Below are 21,283 nucleotides of genomic sequence, written 5' to 3' on the forward strand. Positions count from 1 at the left end.
CCCTTTGCAAATGCCTGGCACTTAATACCCAATGAATAAGTGGTGGTGTAGTTATCAGCTCATCAATCCTTTCCATTTCAGTGAAATGAGTTTTATCAGAGACTTTCTGTGGGGGAAGTGCATGATGTCTCTGGGTCTTAATGCTAGGGAAATGAATGCTGAAAAAGCAGGCAGGAGGCAGGCAAGATCAAATTTATGGTAGAAGGGGGACAGGGAGTAGAGGCAGAGGCACAGCCAATTGTGCAGCTACTGCTTTCAAGGGTTCCATGATCACTCATGCTCACTGAAAAGCTAAAGCCTATAGAACAAAACAAATGCAGCCCTAAAATCTTCCTAATTTACTCACTTAAAAAACACTGTTCTACTTAACAAGTCTTTTTTTGTTCATCGTGATAAATGTATTCTTTAATTCTCATCCCCTATTTCTCCCACCACCCTCCCCCCCCCCACATCCCCTCTGGTGACCATCAGTTTGTTCTCTATAGTTAAGCATCTATTTCTAGGTCTCTTTTTTCTTTGCTCATTTGTTTGTAAATTCCACACGAGTGAGATCACATGGTAGTTGTCTTCCCATGACTGACTTATTTCCTTTAGTATTACACTCTCTTGCTCTATCCCTGTTGTTGCAAACAAGATTTCTTTCTTTTTTTAGTGGCTGAATATATTCCATTGTAATACACACCACTTCTTCTTTATCCTTTGCCTATCAGTGGACACCTGGGTTGCTTCATAGTGTGGCTGTTGTAAATAGGTTGTAATAAACATAGGGGTGCATATATCCCTTTGATTCAGTGTTTTTGTATTTTTTGGGTAAATACTTAGTAATGTGATTACTGGGTGGTAGGGTAGTTCCAGTTTTAATCTTTTGAGGAACCTCCATACTGTTTTCCACAGTGGCTGCACCAGTTTGCATTCCTACCATCAGTGCAAGAGGGTTCCCTTTTCTCCACGTTTTCACCAATACTTGATGTGTCTTGTGTTTTAATTTTCACCATTCTGACAGGTGTGAGGTGATGACTCATTGTAGTTTTAATTTGCATTTGCCTAATGATGAGTGATGCTCAGCTTGTTTTCATGTGTCTCCTGGCCATTTGGATGTCATCTTTGGAGAAGTGTCTGTTCATGTATTCTGCCCACTTTTTAGTTGAATTATCTGTTTTTGGTACTGAGTTGTATCAGTTCTTTATATATTTTGGATACCAACCCTTTATGTCATTACCAAATATTTTCTCTCATTCCACAGGTTGCTTTTTAGTTTGTCTCCTTCACTGTGCAGAGCTTTTTATTTTAATGTAGTCCCAAAGTTTATTTTTGCTTTTAATTTTCTTGCCTTAGGAGACATATCTAGAAAAATGTTGCTAGGGCTAATGTCAGAGAGATTACTGCCTATGCTCTATTCTAGGATTTTTTATTATTTCAGGTCTCACATTGAGGCCTTTTAATCCATTTTGAGTTTATTTGCATGTATGGTATAAGAACGAGGTCTGGTTTTGTTACTTTGCACATGGTTGTCCAGTTTCCCAATACCATTTGCTGAAGAGCCTTTTTCCCATTGGATATTCGTTCTTCTTATGTTGAAGATTAACTAACCATATAATTGTGGGTTTATTTTTGGATTTCTTTAATATTCCAGTGATCTATGTGTCTATTTTTATGTCAGTACCATACTGTTTTAATGACTCCTGCTTTGTAATATAACTTGAAATCTGGAATTGTGATACCTCCAGTTTTGTTTTTCTTTTTCAAGATTGTTTTGGCTATTTGAGGTCTTTGGTGGTTCCATGCAAATTTTAGGTTTGTTTTAGCTCTGTGAAAAAAATGCACTGGGTATTCTGATAGGTATTGCATTAAATACATAGGTTGTTTTGGGTAGTATAGGCATTTTAACAATCTTTATTCTTCCAACCTATGAGCATGGAACATCTTTCCATTTCTTTGCATTGTCTTGAATTTCTTTCATCAGTGTTTCACACTTTACAGAGTACAGATCTTCCCCCTGTTTGGTTAAGTTTATTCCTAGATATTTTATTGGTTTTGGTACAGTTGTAAATGGGATTCTCTTCTTTTTTTTCTTTTTTTTTTTTCAATATATGAAGTTGGGATTCTCTACTTAATTTCACTTTCTACTGCTTCATTGTTAGTGTATAGGAATTTGTAGGATTTCTGTACATTGATTTTGCATCCTGCAACTTTACTGAATTCATTTATCAGTTCTAGCAGTTTTTTTGGGGGGGATATTTAGGGTTTTCTAAATACAGTAACATGTCATTTGCAAATAGTGACAGTTTTACTTCTTCCTTGCCAATTTGGATGTCTTTTATTTCTTCATGTTGTCTAATTGTTGTAGTTAGGATTTCCAGTACTATGTTAAATAACAGTGCTGAGAGTGGACAGGCTTGTCGTGTTCCTGACCTTAAGGCAAAAGTTCTCAGTTTTTCACCATTCAGTATATTGGCTATGGGATTTTCATATTTGGCCTTTATTATGTTGCAGTATGTTCCCTCTAAACATACATTACAGAAAGTTTTTATCATGAATTGGTGTTCTACTTTGCCAAATGCTTTTTCTGCATCTATTGAAATCATTATATGGTTTTTATCCTTTCTCTGATTGATGTAATGTATCATGTTGATTGTTTTGTGAATATTGAACCACTCCTGCATCCCAGAAATAAATCCCACTTGATTGTGGTGTAAGATTTTTTTTAATATAATTTATCATCAAGTTGGTTAACATACAGTGCATACAGTGTGCTCTTGGGTTGGGGGGTAGATTCCCATGATTCATTGCTTACATACAACAGCCAGTGCTCATCCCAACAAGTGCCCTCCTCAATGCCCATCACCCATTTTCCTCTCTCCCCCATGCCCACCATCAACCCTCAGTTTGTGCTCTGTATTTAAGAGTCTCTTATGGTTTGCCTCCCTCCTTTTCTGTTTATAACTATTTTTTCCCCTTCCCTTCCCTTCCCCCATGGTCTTCTGTTAAGTTTTTCAAGTTCCACATATGAGTGGAACTGTCTTTCCCTGCCTGCCTTATTTCACTTAGCATAATACCCTCCACTTCCATCCACATTGCTGCAGATGGCAGGATTTCATTCTTTTTCATTGCCAACTAGTATTCCATTGTATATATAAACCACATCTTCTTTATCTGTTCATCAGTTGATGTACATTTAGGCTCTTTACACAATTTGGCTATTGTTGAAATCACTGCTATAAACATTGGGACACATGTGCCCCTATGAATCAACACTCCTGTATCCTTTGGAGAAGTTCCTAGTAGTGCTATTGCTGGGTCATAGGATAGTTCTTTTTTTAATTTTTGTATTGTTGGATTCAGTTTGCTAATATTTTTTTGAGATTTTTACATGTATATTCATGAGAGATATTGGCCTGTAGTTCTCTTTTTTTTGTGGTGTTCTTATCTGGTCAGGGTGATACCGGCTTCATTGAATGAATTCGGAAGTTTCCCTTTGTCTTCTATTTTTTGGAATTGTTTGAGAAGAATAGGTATTAACTCTTCTTTAAGTGTTCGGGAGAATTTTCCTGTGAAGCTGTCTGGTCCTGGACTTTTGTTTTAGGGGATTTTTTGATTATGGATTCAATTTCATTGCTGGTAATTGGTCTGTTCAAATTTTCTATTTCTTCCTGCTTTAGTTTTGGTAGGTTATTCATTTCTAGGAATTTATCCATATTTTCTAAGTTGTCCAATTTGTTGGCATATAGGTTTTCATTAATATTTTGTTACAATTGTTTGTATTTCTGTGGTGTTGATTTCATTTGGGTCCTCTTTTAGAGGTTTATTAATTAGAGGTTTACCAATTTTGTTAATCTTTTCAAAGAACTAGCTCATAGTTTCACCTGTTCTATTGTTTTTTTAGTTTCTATGCCATTTATTTCTGTTCTAATATTTGTTACTTCCTTCCTTTCATTGGATTTGGGTTTTATTTGTTCTTCTTTTTCTAGTCCCTTTAGGTGTAAGGCTAGGTTGTTTGAGATATTTCTTGCTTCTTGAGGTAGTCTTATATTGCTGTAAACTTCCCTCTTAGAACTACTTTTGCTGAATCTCAAAAATTTTGGACCATTATGTTTTCATTTTCATTTGTTTCTATACAATTTTTTATTGCTTCTTTGATTTCATGGTTGACTCATTTATTGTTTAGTAGCATGCTATTTAACCTCCAAGTATCTGTGCTCTTTCCAGATTTTTCCTGTGGTTGATTTCTAGTTTCATAGTGTTGGGGTCAGAAAAGATCCCAGAGTCAAGCCCCTATTTTTAAAGTTACAGGCCTTAAGTCCCACTGGTTGTAAGAAATCACATATTAAGGTCCTCTCAATTTCAAAGGCAAATATTATGGGAATTCATCCTCCATTTTATGGGTTCCCTGTGGGAAAGTCTGTTTTCTGCCCTTCTTTGTGCCACCAGTTTCCTCTGCACCATAGATGGCCCTAATCCACTTCACTCCCAAACTGGGCCTTCACTCTTCCTACCTTATTCATTGTGGCCTCTTCTCCACCATTTAATTGTGAAGTTTGTTCTGTCCATCTTTGGGTTGTTTTGTGGGTTATTTATACCGATGTGAGTGTAATCTGGTTGTATCTGTGAGATGAGGTGGGCTTAGGGTCATCCTACTCTGCCATCTTTCTAGCTGACCCTCTACCTGACAAGTCTTTTAATCTCTACATCTCTCCACCCATCTCAGTAAAATGAGAATCACAAACTCCAGAGTAGGGCAACAGAATAAAGAAGTATTAAAGCCTTAAGCAGACTTTGAACTTTTGGGAGGTAATGTGCTACATAAATCCAAGAGGGTTTATGATTGTCATTCAAGCTAATATGCACCCTTCCTAAGTAGCGAATCAAAATGTCTTAGCCAAAAAAGAAATAATCTACGCATAATTGGTATCCCAGAGGAGGAAGAGAGAGGGAAAGGTGCTGAAGGGGTACTTGAAGAAATCATAGCTGAGAACTTCCCTGAACTGGGGAAGGAAAAAGGCATTGAAATCCAAGAGGCACAGAGAACTCCCTTCAGACGTAACTTGAATCGATCTTCTGCACGACATATCATAGTGAAACTGGCAAAATACAAGGATAAAGAGAAAATTCTGAAAGCAGCAAGGGGTAAACGTGCCCTCACATATAAAGGGAGACCTATAAGACTCGTGACTGATCTCTCTTTTGAAACTTGGCAGGCCAGAAAGAATTGGCACGAGATTTTCAGTGTGCTAGACAGAAAAAATATGCAGCCGAGAATCCTTTATCCAGCAAGTCTGTCATTTAGAATCGAAGGAGAGATAAAGGTCTTCCCAAACAAACAAAAACTGAAGGAATTTGTCACCACTAAACCAGCCCTACAAGAGATCCTAAGGGGGACCCTGTGAGACAAAGTACCAGAGACATCACTACAAGCATAAAACATACAGACATCACAATGACTCTAAACCCATATCTTTCTATAATAACACTGAATGTAAATGGACTAAATGCGCCAACCAAAAGACATAGGGTATCAGAATGGATAAAAAAACAAGACCCATCTATTTGCTGTCTACAAGAGACTCATTTTAGACCTGAGGACACCTTTAGATTGAGAGTGAGGGGATGGAGAACTATTTATCATGCTACTGGAAGCCAAAAGAAAGCTGGAGTAGCCATACTTCTATCAGACAAACTAGACTTTAAATTAAAGGCTGTAACAAGAGATGAAGAAGGACATTATATAATAGTGACAGGGTCTATCCATCAGGAAGAGCTAACAATTATAAATGTCTATGCGCCGAATACCGGAGCGCCCAAATATATAAAACAATTACTCATAAACATAAGCAACCTTATTGAGAAGAATGTGGTAATTGCAGGGGACTTTAACACCCCACTTACAGAAATGGATAGATCATCTAGACACACGGTCAATAAAGAAACAAGGGCCCTGAATGAGACATTGGATCAGATGGACTTGACAGATATATTTAGAACTCTGCATCCCAAAGCAACAGAATATACTTTCTTCTCGAGTGCACATGGAACATTCTCCAAGATAGATCATATACTGGGTCACAAAACAGCCCTTCATAAGTTTACAAGAATTGAAATCATACCATGCATACTTTCAGACCACAATGCTATGAAGCTTGAAATCAACCACAGAAAAACGTCTGGAAAACCTCCAAAAGCATGGAGGTTAAAGAACACCCTACTAACGAATGAGTGGGTCAACCAGGCAATTAGAGAAGAAATTAAAAAATATATGGAAACAAACGAAAATGAAAATACAACAATCCAAACGCTTTGGGACGCAGCAAAGGCAGTCCTGAGAGGAAAATACATTGCAATCCAGGCCTATCTCAAGAAACAAGAAAAATCCCAAATACAAAATCTAACAGCACACCTAAAGGAATTAGAAGCAGAACAGCAAAGGCAGCCTAAACCCAGCAGAAGAAGAGAAATAATAAAGATCAGAGCAGAAATAAACAATATAGAATCTAAAAAAACTGTAGAGCAGATCAACGAAACCAAGAGTTGGTTTTTTGAAAAAATAAACAAAATTGACAAACCTCTAGCCAGGCTTCTCAAAAAGAAAAGGGAGATGACCCAAATAGATAAAATCATGAATGAAAATGGAATTATTACAACCAATCCCTCAGAGATACAAACAATTATCAGGGAATACTATGAAAAATTATATGCCAACAAATTGGACAACCTGGAAGAAATGGACAAATTCCTGAACACCCACACTCTTCCAAAACTCAATCAGGAGGAAATAGAAAGCTTGAACAGACCCATCACCAGCGAAGAAATTGAATCGGTTATCAAAAATCTCCCAACAAATAAGAGTCCAGGACCAGATGGCTTCCCAGGGGAGTTCTACCAGACGTTTAAAGCAGAGATAATACCTATCCTTCTCAAGCTATTCCAAGAAATAGAAAGGGAAGGAAAACTTCCAGACTCATTCTATGAAGCCAGTATTACTTTGATTCCTAAACCAGACAGAGACCCAGTAAAAAAAGAGAACTACAGGCCAATATCCCTGATGAATATGGATGCAAAAATTCTCAATAAGATACTAGCAAATCGAATTCAACGGCATATAAAAAGAATTATTCACCATGATCAAGTGGGATTCATTCCTGGGATGCAGGGCTGGTTCAACATTCGCAAATCAATCAACGTGATACATCACATTAACAAAAAAAAAGAGAAAAACCATATGATCCTGTCAATCGATGCAGAAAAGGCCTTTGACAAAATCCAGCACCCTTTCTTAATAAAAACTCTTGAGAAAGTCGGGATAGAAGGAACATACTTAAAGATCATAAAAGCCATTTATGAAAAGCCCACAGCTAACATCATCCTCAACGGGGAAAAGCTGAGAGCTTTTTCCCTGAGATCAGGAACACGACAGGGATGCCCACTCTCACCACTGTTGTTTAACATAGTGCTGGAAGTTCTAGCATCAGCAATCAGACAACAAAAGGAAATCAAAGGCGTCAAAATTGGCAAAGATGAAGTCAAGCTTTCGCTCTTTGCAGATGACATGATATTATACATGGAAAATCCGATAGACTCCACCAAAAGTCTGCTAGAACTGATACATGAATTCAGCAAAGTTGCAGGATACAAAATCAATGTACAGAAATCAGTTGCATTCTTATACACTAACAATGAAGCAACAGAAAGACAAGTAAAGAAACTGATCCCATTCACAATTGCACCAAGAAGCATAAAATACCTAGGAATAAATCTAACCAAAGATGTAAAGGATCTGTATGCTGAAAACTATAGAAAGCTTATGAAGGTAATTGAAGAAGATTTAAAGAAATGGAAAGACATTCCCTGCTCATGGATTGGAAGAATAAATATTGTCAAAATGTCAATACTACCCAAAGTTATCTACACATTCAATGCAATCCCAATCAAAATTGCACCAGCATTCTTCTCGAAACTAGAACAAGCAATCCTAAAATTCATATGGAACCACAAAAGGCCCCGAATAGCCAAAGTAATTTTGAAGAAGAAGACCAAAGCAGGAGGCATCACAATCCCAGACTTTAGCCTCTACTACAAAGCTGTCATCATCAAGACAGCATGGTATTGGCACAAAAACAGACACATAGACCAATGGAATAGAATAGAAACCCCAGAACTAGACCCACAAACGTATGGCCAACTCATCTTTGACAAAGCAGGAAAGAACATCCAATGGAAAAAAGACAGTCTCTTTAACAAATGGTGCTGGGAGAACTGGACAGCAACATGCAGAAGGTTGAAACTAGACCACTTTCTCACACCATTCACAAAAATAAACTCAAAATGGATAAAGGACCTGAATGTGAGACAGGAAACCATCAAAACCCTAGAGGAGAAAGCAGGAAAAGACCTCTCTGACCTCAGCCGTAGCAATCTCTTACTCGACACATCCCCAAAGGCAAGGGAATTAAAAGCAAAAGTGAATTTCTGGGACCTTATGAAGATAAAAAGCTTCTGCACAGCAAAGGAAACAACCAACAAAACTAAAAGGCAACCAACGGAATGGGAAAAGATATTTGCAAATGACATATCCGACAAAGGGCTAGTCTCCAAAATCTATAAAGAGCTCACCAAACTCCACACCCGAAAAGCAAATAACCCAGTGAAGAAATGGGCAGAAAACATGAATAGACACTTCTCTAAAGAAGACATCCGGATGGCCAACAGGCACATGAAAAGATGTTCAGCGTCGCTCCTTATCAGGGAAATACAAATCAAAACCACACTCAGGTATCACCTCACGCCAGTCAGAGTGGCCAAAATGAACAAATCAGGAGACTATAGATGCTGGAGAGGATGTGGAGAAACGGGAACCCTCTTGCACTGTTGGTGGGAATGCAAATTGGTGCAGCCGCTCTGGAAAGCAGTGTGAAGGTTCCTCAGAAAATTAAAAATAGACCTACCCTATGACCCAGCAATAGCACTGCTAGGAATTTATCCAAGGGACACAGGAGTACTGATGCATAGGGGCACTTGTACCCCAATGTTCATAGCAGCACTCTCAACAATAGCCAAGTTATGGAAAGAGCCTAAATGTCCATCAACTGATGAATGGATAAAGAAATTGTGGTTTATATACACTATGGAATACTACGTGGCAATGAGAAAAAATGAAATATGGCCTTTTGTAGCAACGTGGATGGAACTGGAGAGTGTGATGCTAAGTGAAATAAGCCATACAGAGAAAGACAGATACCATATGGTTTCACTCTTATGTGGATACTGAGAAACTTGACAGGAACCCATGGGGGAGGGGAAGGAAAAAAAAAGAGGTTAGAGTGGGAGAGAGCCAAAGCATAAGAGACTGTTGAGAACTGAGAGCAAACTGAGGGTTGATGGGGGGTGGGAGGGAGGAGATGGTGGGTGATGGGTATTGAGGAGGGCACCTTTTGGGATGAGCACTGGGTGTTGTATGGAAACCAATTTGACAATAAATTTCATATATAAATAAAAAAAAACAAAAAAAAAAACAAAATGTCTTAGCCAGAGAACATTGTATGATGGCCACACCAAGGGGGTGGCAGCAGGGCTGTGTGTGAGGGTTGCACACTGGCATGCCCAGGAGTGGAGAAAACAGGAGGGATTCTAGCAAGTGCATGTCCTCTCTCCAAGGGTGCCTGGAGTGTCTTCCTCCCAAGAGTTCAACTCTCTGCTGGAAGTTTCTCTCCTCTCCCAGTTACCTAGGAAGAAGTGACCCCATCCCAAACATGTCCAGTTACGATAAAACATCACCAAACCCTGACAGAAACAGTCATCACTTTATGGTTTTGAATCACCAGGGAGGTCATGGTTCTTATCAAACATTTCTAATGGTTTCCAATTGTCTGATGCTTTTGGCAAAGCAATCCTCCATAGGCTACTGATGGAGCTTTTTTGGCTTCTCCTCCCAAAGGACCAAGTTTGAGTTCAATTCCAGAAGAAAGAAGTCCTTCTAGCATTCCCTGATTACAAAGTGAGCCCCTAGGAGCAGGTCTTGTACTCTATATATCCTTGTTTGGTATCTCTGGAAAATGGTGGGTATTTATTCAGTGCTTGTGGAGTGAAGGAATATCAAATGAGGCCCCTGACCACCTGGCTTCAGACTACCTTTTCAGATTCATTTTCCAGCATTTACCTCCAGACTCTACTCGCCAGTACTCTAGATTTCTTATTATTCCCCAAACTGCTCTTTCTGATCTCCATAAACATTACAAGCAGAAAGTCCTGGCAGAAAGATTACAAGGTTTAGACTCTCCCAAACAGGTCCAAATCCTGTTCTAACCCTTCCTATATGCTACCTGGGCAGGTTACTGAACCCCTTGACACTACAGTCTCTTTGTAAAGAGAAGGAAAGTAAGATCTACTCTGTAGGACTTCTAAGATGATTAAATGAGGTGTTTACCAGAAAGCACCTAACAGTGCCTAGATCTTGGTAAGAGGCCAATAAATGTGAAGTCTCTCAGGATATCTTTCCTCACTTCTCTTCGCAGTACATTGGTCCTTATCCTTCAGATCCAGCTCATGCACCACCTCACAGGGGAAGCCTTCCCTGATTGCCAAGACACATGTGAGCAGCTTGCCCTTCCCCCAGGCTCCCACAGCACTGACCACATCATGTTCCAATGATCTATTTGCACGTCTGTCTCACCCACTACTCTGAACTCTGCAAACACCTTGTAGGTGAGGACTACACCTTAATCACCTTTGTAATGCGAGCACCTCGCACCATGCCTGGCACAGAGCTGATACCCAACAACTGTGAATTGAGTGAATAAAGAACAAATAAATGCTCAGCAGCCACCCCAGTCTGAGTCAGGCAACATATAAGAGAGATCCTGTCACTGCTGGGCTTAAGTGAACCATACCCAATACAATGGCAGTGGCGGGTATGGTTCACTTCTCCTGATGAGGCAGGACATCTCATTCTTGGGGGAAATGGGAAAAAGCATGATGAAATATGGCATCAGCCATCATCCTGTTGAAAGAGACCACAAACCCTCATAGCATAACAACTCTCAACTCCTCTTCAGGTTATTTATTTACTTATTTTTGTTGTTCAGCTGAAACGTACTCTGTAGTCATCCTCGTGCAACTCTTACTCTGCTCCTGCCTGAATGACTGTCTGTAAGCCCTAATCATGCTAAACTTTCAGTGTGCAATGAACACACACCGTGTGAGTCAGGCTCACTCAAACACATTTGCCCCTGGAAAGGCTGGTAGCCATTACATTATAGAACGAGGGGTGAGTTTGTGGCTTACGTGGCAAAAGAGTACGAAAATTTTCAAATTCATTAAGTGCCAATTATGTCTTTCCTAACATGATAATCACTGCTAGGTTTAATCAGTTTCCTTTTCTATCTTAGTCATTTGGAATATCCTATAGATGAATACATATATGTGACATTAAATCCCAAGTTTTACAAAGATGTAGGATCATTAAACAAAAATTCCACCATCTAGATGATGCTATTAAAATCTTCTCTATCAGCCGGGTTGATGTCTCATTTTTCATCAACTCTAATTGTACCAACAAAAATGGCATTTGATTCTCTAATTTTTATACCATTGAGTTGAAATGAGAAAAAGATAAATTTTTCGGATCACAGTTTTCATTGCTTACCATCCTCTCCACACATGCACATTGTGCTTAGCAGAGAGCTGAGGATAGAGAAGATGCCCACTAAACCCCGCTGGGCTGGTGGGCAGAGGTGAAGGTAGAAGAAAAGCACTCAGCCCATGAAGCACACTGTCCTGCTGGCCTTCCAGGCAGAATATGCCCCTCATGCCCCCCTCCTCTGGCTAATACATATAAAGCATGCGTTTTGTACTGGGCCCCATGCTTGGCACTTAACATGCATCACCTATCATCTCATTTAATACTTACAATTTCACCATGATGTACAAAGAATTTAGTGAATTGTAAAAGACAGCCATCTTGCCTCCTCTGCGTGCTGAAGGCCATATCTATTCATTTGTTCATTCATTAATTCATTAATCCCCTATCATGTATTAGCCAGATGCTTGGAATTGTGCATAAAAAATTCAATCTACAGCCCTAAGCACCAGTCTCAACTCCTGTGTTGCAGAGTGTGAGCACTTCCAGAGGAAAGTTGGAAAAGCAGTGACACCCTCCAGTCCAGCCTCAGTATTTCCCTCAGCCGATCCCCTGCTCCCCTTTGTATTCACACAACGCACCCCAGCTTCCAGTGATTCATCATTAGGCAAAGGCTTACCTTCACAGGCGGGACTTTCATGATGTTATCTAGTCAACTGGACAAGAAACAGCAGTCTGTCCAGAAAGGCCCACTGGCCCAGTCCCAGGCGCTTTTTTTTTTTTAACTCCTCAGTATATTCTGGACAAGGCAGTTAGACTATGTGATTTGAAAGTAGTCTGAGGCCAGAGAGGTTAGAAGGTTTGCCCAAGGTCACACAGAGCCAGGACCAGAAGCCATCCAGACTCCTGGCCAACACGGTTTCTGCTACTCCATCCTACCTGAGAAAGCCAAACATGATTTTGCTAAGATGGTCATCACACTTCACTTTTTCTACAAGGGAATTCAACCTTTGATAGAGAATCTGAAAACTAACACATGCAAAAATGAAATAAATTGCAAATGCTCCATGCAGAAAATGAGAGGAAACATGTGTCCCTGTGTCATGGACACATCATAAATCCACACAATCTGCTGAGGCAGCACAGCATGAGGGAAGGAAGCACAGGCTTTGCAGTTTGATGAGCAAGACTTCAATCTTGCAGGCGCTTAACCTCTTCTACCTCATTTCCTCACTGTAAAGCAGGTTTAGCTACACTGTTATGTAGATGAAAGGGGAAAATGTAAGTGAAGCTCAGTATACAATATAGTTCCTTAACAAATGTTGGTTCCTTTCCCCTTTGCACTGACAGAAAATACCCCAGAGGTCCTGAAAAGCAGTTCTTCAATGCCAACTGCCTTCCCTTAAAAAACTAGGTCTTAGGGGAGCAGCTAAGAATCATAAGATGTGGTCGCGGTTGAGATGTTATCTATGGCAAGAATGCCCATCACCGTAGATGTGGTTATGTATGCACAGGGGTGGGGGTGTGGTGTTGGTGGGGTACAGACGCACATGGGCAATGGTTTCCTGCTGACAGTATGACGCAAAGCACAGGAAACGCCACCTTTAAAGTGTCTCGTTTCCAAACCATAAGAGACTAAAATTACATATGTGTATGCGTGATAGTGTTTCTTAAAATGAAAAGGGAGAGAAAAAGAATCCATCCTAATGTCTGCTTCACTGCTGGTCTGTGAAATGGCTCTAGCTGGTAGTTAGGGAAGCATGCTGAGTATACATGCATGGTAATGACTGAGCCCAGCACTTGTGGCTGTAGGCAGAGAGGCAGCATGAAACACAGTTGTGGTGGCAACAGTCACCTGGAACTGTTATCTTGTAGCTGCATCCTGAGACATCACACTGGATGTTCCCTTGGGTTCAAGTCCATGCTCTACCAGGTACAGGGATTTGAGAACTGAACACTTTCCCTGTGTGACACTCATCTTTCTCATCCATGAAATCATCCACAATGTCTTGAATGAGCTTGGAGGTAAACAATTTGAACCCCTGGATATATTAGGAAAGGCAAACAGATTTCAGTTTGAACGCAAAATCTCACAGCCATGCTGAAAAGGATTCTGAGGCAGCTGGTCTTACTGGGCAACAGTGCTCCAGTCCATTGTCTTTCTAATGATGTCTTGTCGAGGTTATTATTAGAATTATATAATTTATGTTTCTAAAGCCACATTCCAAGTAGGAGAAGGACAGAAACTGCAAAATCATGTTAGGGAAACAAAGCTGAGATTTTTAATTTGCAACTGATAATCCATTAAATGGACAAAAGTCAATTCCTTGAGGGCTGGGACCATGTCTTCATGACCCTAAAATTCTCTTCATATCATTGTCCAGAGTAGTTCCTTATACTTAATAGATGCTCAATTAAGTTTCACTGCATTAAATTACTGAGAGTTTTAGGAGTAATTTGCTCCTGAAGAGTCAGACTACCAAGCATAGAATTTTGACCTATTTTAGAGGTAAAAGCAGAGTGGGGAATAAGGGAATCGAAATGTATCCATCACTTCTCATGAGCTAAGAAGATTAAGAATTATTTTACTTAATCCCAACTCTAATCCCTTGAGTTTGGTATTATGGTCATTCCCAGTCTCTGGGTTAAGGCTCCGAAAGGTTAAATAACTTGTCCAATGAGGTATGGTTGGTTAGTGGTAAGGAGAGGATTGAAACTCATGTCAGTTTTGACTCCAAGGTTAAGCAGGGGAGTTCTTCCCTATTCTTCTGAAAGAATAATACCAACAATTTTGACCCCAATTGAACACGGATGCTTTATGAACATACTGAACTTCACTTCAAGCACTCCAGAGTATCTGATTATGGCTACAAATAATAATTCATAGATAGTGCTTCACAAATTAACAAATGATTAACAAATGACAGTGCTTAACAAATTGCAAAGGGCAATAATACCAACATGGGATAGAGGGAATAGCACTGGACCAAGAGCTTTTCTTACCATAGCTTTGGCAAAGACTAGCTGTGTGACCCTGGGCAAGTCACTTCCCCTCTCTGGGCTTTACCTTCTTTGTCTGTAAAGTAACCAATATGGACCAAAAAAGCTCCTTTTCAGAGCTATCAGGCTATATGGAAGGCTGACAGAAGAGTCAAAGACAAACAGCTGGAGAAGAGCAAAGGAGCTGAAAAGCAAAACCCCATGGAATAGCATTTTCAGAGACCAGAGATCTAGTTCCACCAGCCCAGAAGCAGAACAGCCTCAGACCAATACCCACAAGTCCCTTTACCTCTAAATCAAAGAAGGGGCCACAGCACAATTCTCTTTACATGAAGCAGGCCAGGCTATGGGCTGGGCCTCTTCCAGGGTCTTCAGACTATCGGCCTCATGCTCACCTGCCGCCCCCTGCCCCCCCACCCCCACCCGGCTGTAAACCATCACTCCTCCCCAGGAGCAGAGTCCTAGACCTATCTGTGGCCAAGTCAACATCAGGTGCTTGATGTCTAACTCAAAACTCCCCCAGAATGGTGGTGGTATACAAGGCCTGACTGACACTTGATTTTTTGCCACCCCAAGACTTCTTCCTATCAGTTTACAAAAGTGGCAGCTACTGGGGCACCCTCAGAAATGGCAAATGGAAGGGGCATCTGCAAACTCATCACTACCAAGGGACTCATTGCATTGTTGCTGCAGCTGTAGACTGGCTGGTACCAGAGGATATGCTCACACCCCTTACCAAGCCCAGCTCCAGACAGAACTTTGCATGTTTTGAGGATTTTTCCATCAGCCACTGCAGATGTCTATGAAACACCTCCACTCCACTCACACAGAAACACACAACTATGCAGAAGACTCAGCAGCCTGCAATCCCAGGGGCCAAGAACATTTAGAGTCAAAGGTGTTCAGCGATCTGGTTTTCACAGTCCCCATATCCTGATGTAGGAAGAGGGGCCCAGTGCAGCCTTTGCTCCTGTGCTTTCTTTCCAAGTCTCTCTGTCTTGTCTTCTGAGAGGATAAAGGAATTCCCACTATGCTTTAAGAATCAGCTAACATTGGTGCCTCAGATTCTGTGTCTCCCTCTCTCTATACCCCTCCCCTGCTCATGCACTGCCTCTGTCTCAAAAATAAACATTTTTAAAAATATTTTAAAAAGAATCAGCTAATATTGGGGTACTTGGGTGGCTCAGTCGGGTAAGCGTCTGACTTTGGCTCAGGTCATGATCTCATGGTCCGTGAGTTCAAGCCCTGCATCGGGCTCTGGGCTGACAGCTCAGAGCCCAGAGCCTGCTTCAGATTTGGTGTCTCCCTCTCTCTCTGCCCCTCCCCTGCTCGCTCGCTCACTCTCTCCCTCTCTCTCTGTCTCTCAAAAATAGATAAGGATTAAAAAAAAAAAAAAACAGAATCAGCTAATATTTTCTCTGTGTTGCCCTCACTCCTTATTTTCAAAATGGGTTTAACAGTCCTACCTTGCCAAATCTCAGGGTTGTTGTGAAGAAACATAGGATACCATTCATGAAGGGGCTTTATAAACTGTAATGGGTAGAGAATTAGTGCTACCAAAAGGCTCTGAGGGCAGATTGGTGTAAATCCCCTGCCCCCCCTCCCCCATAAAATAAAATGCTCACAGCACCTCACTTGCTGAGAATGGAGAAAAGCGCCCCTTCCAGGTGCACAGAGCACTACAGGTGACTTGTGGGGAGGCACATGCCAGGTAAAGAACCCCATTCTCACACTCCAGTATCTGTTACCATCATAGCTCTGTGCCCTTCCTACCTCAAGACAAAACAGCTGCCCTCTTAACCACAGCCAGGTGCCAGGATGGCCTGTCTGCAATTGTCTTCTCAGGGAGGGGAGGTGGAGTTAGTGCATGAGTACCTAAAGACCAGAACGTGACTCTCAATCCTGACACCTATGGGTTGTATGAGCTTGAGCAAGTCACCCGACCCGTGCCAACTTCCTCACACATCAAGTAGGCATAGTTGTATCCCACCGTGACCCACTGCCAACTGCAAAAGAATGTTTGGGCTCAGAAAAATGCCCTTTGCAATCTGTTCATCACTGTCATTTGTGAGTCATTTGTTACTTTGTGAAGCACTGTCTGTCTGTGAGATATTACTATGAGTAGCCATAATCAGATACTCTGGAGTGCTTGTAGTGAATTTCAGCATGTTCACAAAGCATACACATTCAGTTAGGGTCAAAATATCGTTCAAATAAATCCATTATTCATGATCCTGTGTCCCAGGAAATAAGAACATGGCTTATGCTCCTTTTGGGTAACTCCTGGGACAGTGATTATGCAGTTAATACTATTAACTTACACTCGGGAAGCCTTTCACTGTCTTCAAAGCCCAAGGTTACACAGGTGACAGATGGCTCGAGCTGGGCTCAAGCCCACATCTTTGATATCCTGGCCTCATGCTCCATCTACCCCGCAGGTGAGTGGAAAGCAGTAGGAATGGTTACATGGAACATCTGGGTTCCTTTCAGCAAGAATAGTGTGTCAAAGTTGCCATTCCTTCTTGTGAGACACAAATGAAAAACTGGCTCAGTGAGAGCCAATTTCAACTGCTGCTGAAACCAATTCAAACATTTCTGAAGGTATGCAGAAATGTGAGCTACTTCTCAATTTATTTTCTTTTAAAAATCTTAGGAATTAAAAAAAAATTCTAATTTTGTCCATGATTCCTTTTTTTAAAAAAGTGGCTATAAATATGCACACATTCAAATATACAGATGTAGATGTATGTATGTGTTTGTATATACTTCATTTTAAATTCAATATTTAATAAATTAAAGGGGTTTAGTTTATTAAGACTATTTCTGGCAAAAGTCCTAAGGAATTAGGAATTAAGAGACACTAAGAAGGAAAAAAGTCCCATCCTGGAAGTAAACCTAAAATTGGAACCTGTAAGTTCAGGCTCCAAGTCAGAACTACCACTTATGCCTGAGAAAAAGAGGTGTCCCATCTTCTGACAGACTGTCCCTCCTTCCCCCATGCCCGAGGACCTCCTGGCCCCTTACCTGACTCTCTCCTCTTCCACTCTCTTCAGAGCAGCATCCCTCTGCAGAACCTTCATGATGGCTTCTTGCTCCTCCTCGGTCAGGAAGCTCAAGTCAATCATTTTGAGACGCATACACAAAGATAATAGCAACAAATCCGGCTTACAATTCTCAAAGCAAAACAACTATGACTGTAGTTCAAATGATTAAAAGACACAAAAATTAAGTGAAATAATATCTTGTTCAGTTCTGCAACAAAAGTCTTGTGTGTTGGCTCAGCTAAAGTTTTAGGTGACTGATTGCAAAATCCTCCGTACCCTCTTCAGCGAGGAAGTGGTGGCCTGTGGGACAAGGTGGAGAAGAGGCTCTCAGAAGGACGCTGAATTCCTTGCCAGACAGGTCACTTGTTCCTACGGTGGCATTCCTCCTCACACTCCCACTCTGGACCAGTTTTAGACACAACTGATTCTCCTTCCATCCAGATCATCGACTTGAGGAAAGGCAGCAAGATCCGAGCATCACCTACCTGGGGAATCATGAGACAGTAAACACCAGACAGTGAGAGGCAGTTCCTACAAGCATTGCTCATTATTACAAGATTTAAAACATGCCTGGGGAAAGAAAATGACCATGTGAGATGGTCTCTGAGATCAGGGAAACCAGTTCTGCCAGCTTCCTGAGCAAATGGGTCATGAAACATGCTTCAACTCAATTCCAGACTGCCAAGATGGAGAGCACACAAAATGCCGATCGACATTTGACAACTGACTGAGCAAAGGAATGGTCGCCAAAAGGAGCTGGTTCTCTCTCTACAAACTCATGGCATGCTAGGCTAAAAAGTCACACTCAAGGTCCATAAGACCAGGAAGACGTGATCAGCTGTCAAGTGATTATGGATAAGAAACTAGACGTAAAAATTCACAAATGCTCACATCTTCATGAGTAGGAATGTTGCACCAGAATATATCTGTGCTCTGTAATGACAGGTAGTGAGCTAGTATCAGGTTAGGGTACTTCGCGCAAGAGTGGAAATTGTTATTCTTCACCCAGTCCCACCTCTAACTTTGCTGAGTCTAGAGCAACTCACCAAGCTTGTCTCTCTTCATTTCTGAGGAGAAAATACCTGTGATGTGTGTGTACATAAACTGGGGAAAGGGAGATGCAGAATTTCAACCTCCACCCCCCATCCAAAATGAGAATTTTAAATAGGACTCTGGGTAAGAATCCTATTTTCTTTGAGGCAATTCAAACCCACGCGCAATGGGAAGGTGACACGAAGAATTCCATAGCCGTCTGGGATTTCAGAAGCCACCTACTTCAGGATTGGGGCCCTTTAACAAACACCGCGCTATACATACGGTAGACACTGAAAACCAGGTGTTCAGTAAGTTTTAAAGAAGTCTCACTGAAGAATAAAATAGAGTGTGTACACGCCTGAGTACTTTTTATGAGTAAGTTCTTCGCTTTGGCAAAATAGAACTGCTGAGAAGCGCCCCTTCTGCCACTTTAGCAAGCGAGCTCTCACTCTGCGACTCAGATTTCTTCTCATCTGCGCTGACTTCCCCATAGGACAGCCCTCAGAGGTTGTAAAGACTAAGTGAAACGTGAACAGAAAACAGCACATATCTTGCATCCTCTACCAAAAATAGCTACTGAAAATACATTCTAGCTTCCTTTCTGAGTTCACACTTTTGTTCTATCCCTCTGAATAAGAGTGTCCTTGATTATATAGTTTCCTTTTCTCTTTTGTATTATGTTTCCTTCCCAACTTCCCCATGAGGTGTGGACTTCATGGACAGATACTCTGATGACCTTTGTTTTAAATTCCTGTAGCTCTCTTCATATTGCCCACAGTGACTACTCAAAAATAAACATTAAGACACTACTTTCTTCTCTCTTTTTAAAATTTGCACTCATTTGTACAGGTTAGAGCCTACTTGTTCATCTTGGAGACTACTCATCCTTCAGGGTGAAAGTTACCAGTTCCAGGAAGCCTTCCCTAATTTCCACAGCCAGAGTTAAAAGTAGATTCACTTATGGCTCCTAACTCTTCACTCCCTCCCTGAAATAGCCATGCAACCATGTTGCCATTAGAGTAAGCAGAGTATTCGTCCCTACCTTCCTAATGTTGGGCTTGACCTGTGACTTTGGTCCATGGAATGTTACAAATGCCATACAAGCCTGACTGTAGATGCTCATGTGGTTTGGCTTGGCTTCTTACAGTCCTGCCATGGGCTACAAGAAGAGCTGCCACAGGTAAGCTACTGCCCTTTCAGTCTGGGTCCCAGAAAAGGAGGTATTGGGACAAACTAGAACCTGACCCACCTTAAGGCCACCCCAGCTGACCTGGCGATATGGGAAGAAATAAATATTTGTTGTTGGAAGCCACTCAAGTCTGGCGTTGTTCTAGAACACTTCTGTAGCAGGAGCCTAACTAATACAAAAACTTTCTTCTCCATATATACACTTTCACTGTTGTAACTATGTGTCTTCCTTCAGCCATTCCCATTTGACTGTGAGTCTCTGAATGTGAATAAGTAAATGAATGAACCTAATCCAAAAAATACAAGTTTGCCAGGGGATGGCTATCCTTTCATGCAGAATATCTTCTTTCATGCATAGGAACTTCCTTAGATCTCACAGGCTACCAAGGAAATGAATTCAGGCCACATTCTGAGAACCATGAACACTGCCATATGGTTCAATAAGAGACTGTTTTTAAATCAATAAGTGGGGGACAGGAAGAGGACAAAGGAGAAAAACAACTCAGGTTGTCCAACAGTGGTAATTGGCAGCGTTGCTAAAGGAGGAAATGCTGGTTTCCACACCTTCATGTACAAGCTAACCAGTGCTTCTGTGTAAGAGCTTCTAAGGGTTAAAGGTTTTTTCCTAAGAATGGACTGTTAGTGAGACAAAGAGCAAAGTCTCCATTTCACAGACAAAGGAGTGAAGGGCTGGAACCTTCGACTCCTAACTGGGTAAGACAGCATTAAAGCTCTTGGATGGCAATCAAGACTCTTCAATGCCAGGTGCTTTCTCAATTCCCAGTATTCTGGATGGTCTCTACCATGGGAGCTAATCAAGCATTTAATTCATTCATTCAACAAACACTTATTGAGAGCCTATTATGTGTCTGGCACTAAATAGAGCAATAAGTAAGACAGACAAAAACTTCGTGTCCCATGGAACTTACATGGCACTTAGAGGAGACAACGATAAAACAAAAAAGGCCTAGGTAATTAAATTATGTAACAAGGTGATAGCAGAGAAGGGAAGGGGGGAGCTGGAGTTTTAAAGAGAGTGATTAAGGTTGGTCTTGCTGAGAAGATGGCATCTGAACAAAAACTTGACAGAGGTGAGGAAACAAGCCACGCTGGTAGCAGAGGCTCCTGAGGTGGCAGTGTGTCTGGAGTGTTCAGAGAACAAGGAAGCTGGTGCCAGGACACCAGAGTGTGCCAAGAGGAGGACAGGATGGGGAAGGTCAGAAAGGAAGTATATCGGACGGTATTCTGCTTTGCATTAGCACTATATGACTTCTGGCTTTCACTCTGAGATGGAGCAGCACTGAGGAAAGGCAGAAAGAAGGAGAAGCAAGTATTTACAGGGTACGCGTAAACACCGGGCACTTGACATATATCATCTCATTGGATCCCCACAAAGATCTGAGGCTGGTGGTTTGGGATCTGTGTGTTTAGATGAGGAGAGTAAGGCTCA

The 21,283-nt window shown here is 41.2% G+C and overlaps 1 protein-coding gene across 18 annotated transcripts in view; it reads right to left on the reverse strand.

The window, feature by feature from the left end:
- SYTL2 (synaptotagmin like 2) overlaps positions 1-21,283 on the reverse strand; it is a 156,792-nt gene that overhangs the window by 52,561 nt on the left and 82,948 nt on the right. For all 18 annotated transcript variants that reach the window (XM_086678481.1, XM_086678484.1, XM_086678482.1 and 15 more), the window contains one exon: positions 17,591-18,095. In XM_086678481.1, the coding sequence (XP_086534607.1) occupies positions 17,591-17,703 (113 nt within the window). In that variant the 5' untranslated portion in view covers positions 17,704-18,095. The remainder of the gene's footprint in view (positions 1-17,590; positions 18,096-21,283) is intronic.

Source organism: Puma concolor, chromosome D1 (assembly GCF_028749965.1).
Source record: "Puma concolor isolate L17-30 chromosome D1, mPumCon1.1.hap2, whole genome shotgun sequence".
In the NCBI taxonomy this organism is placed as follows: domain Eukaryota; kingdom Metazoa; phylum Chordata; class Mammalia; order Carnivora; family Felidae; genus Puma; species Puma concolor.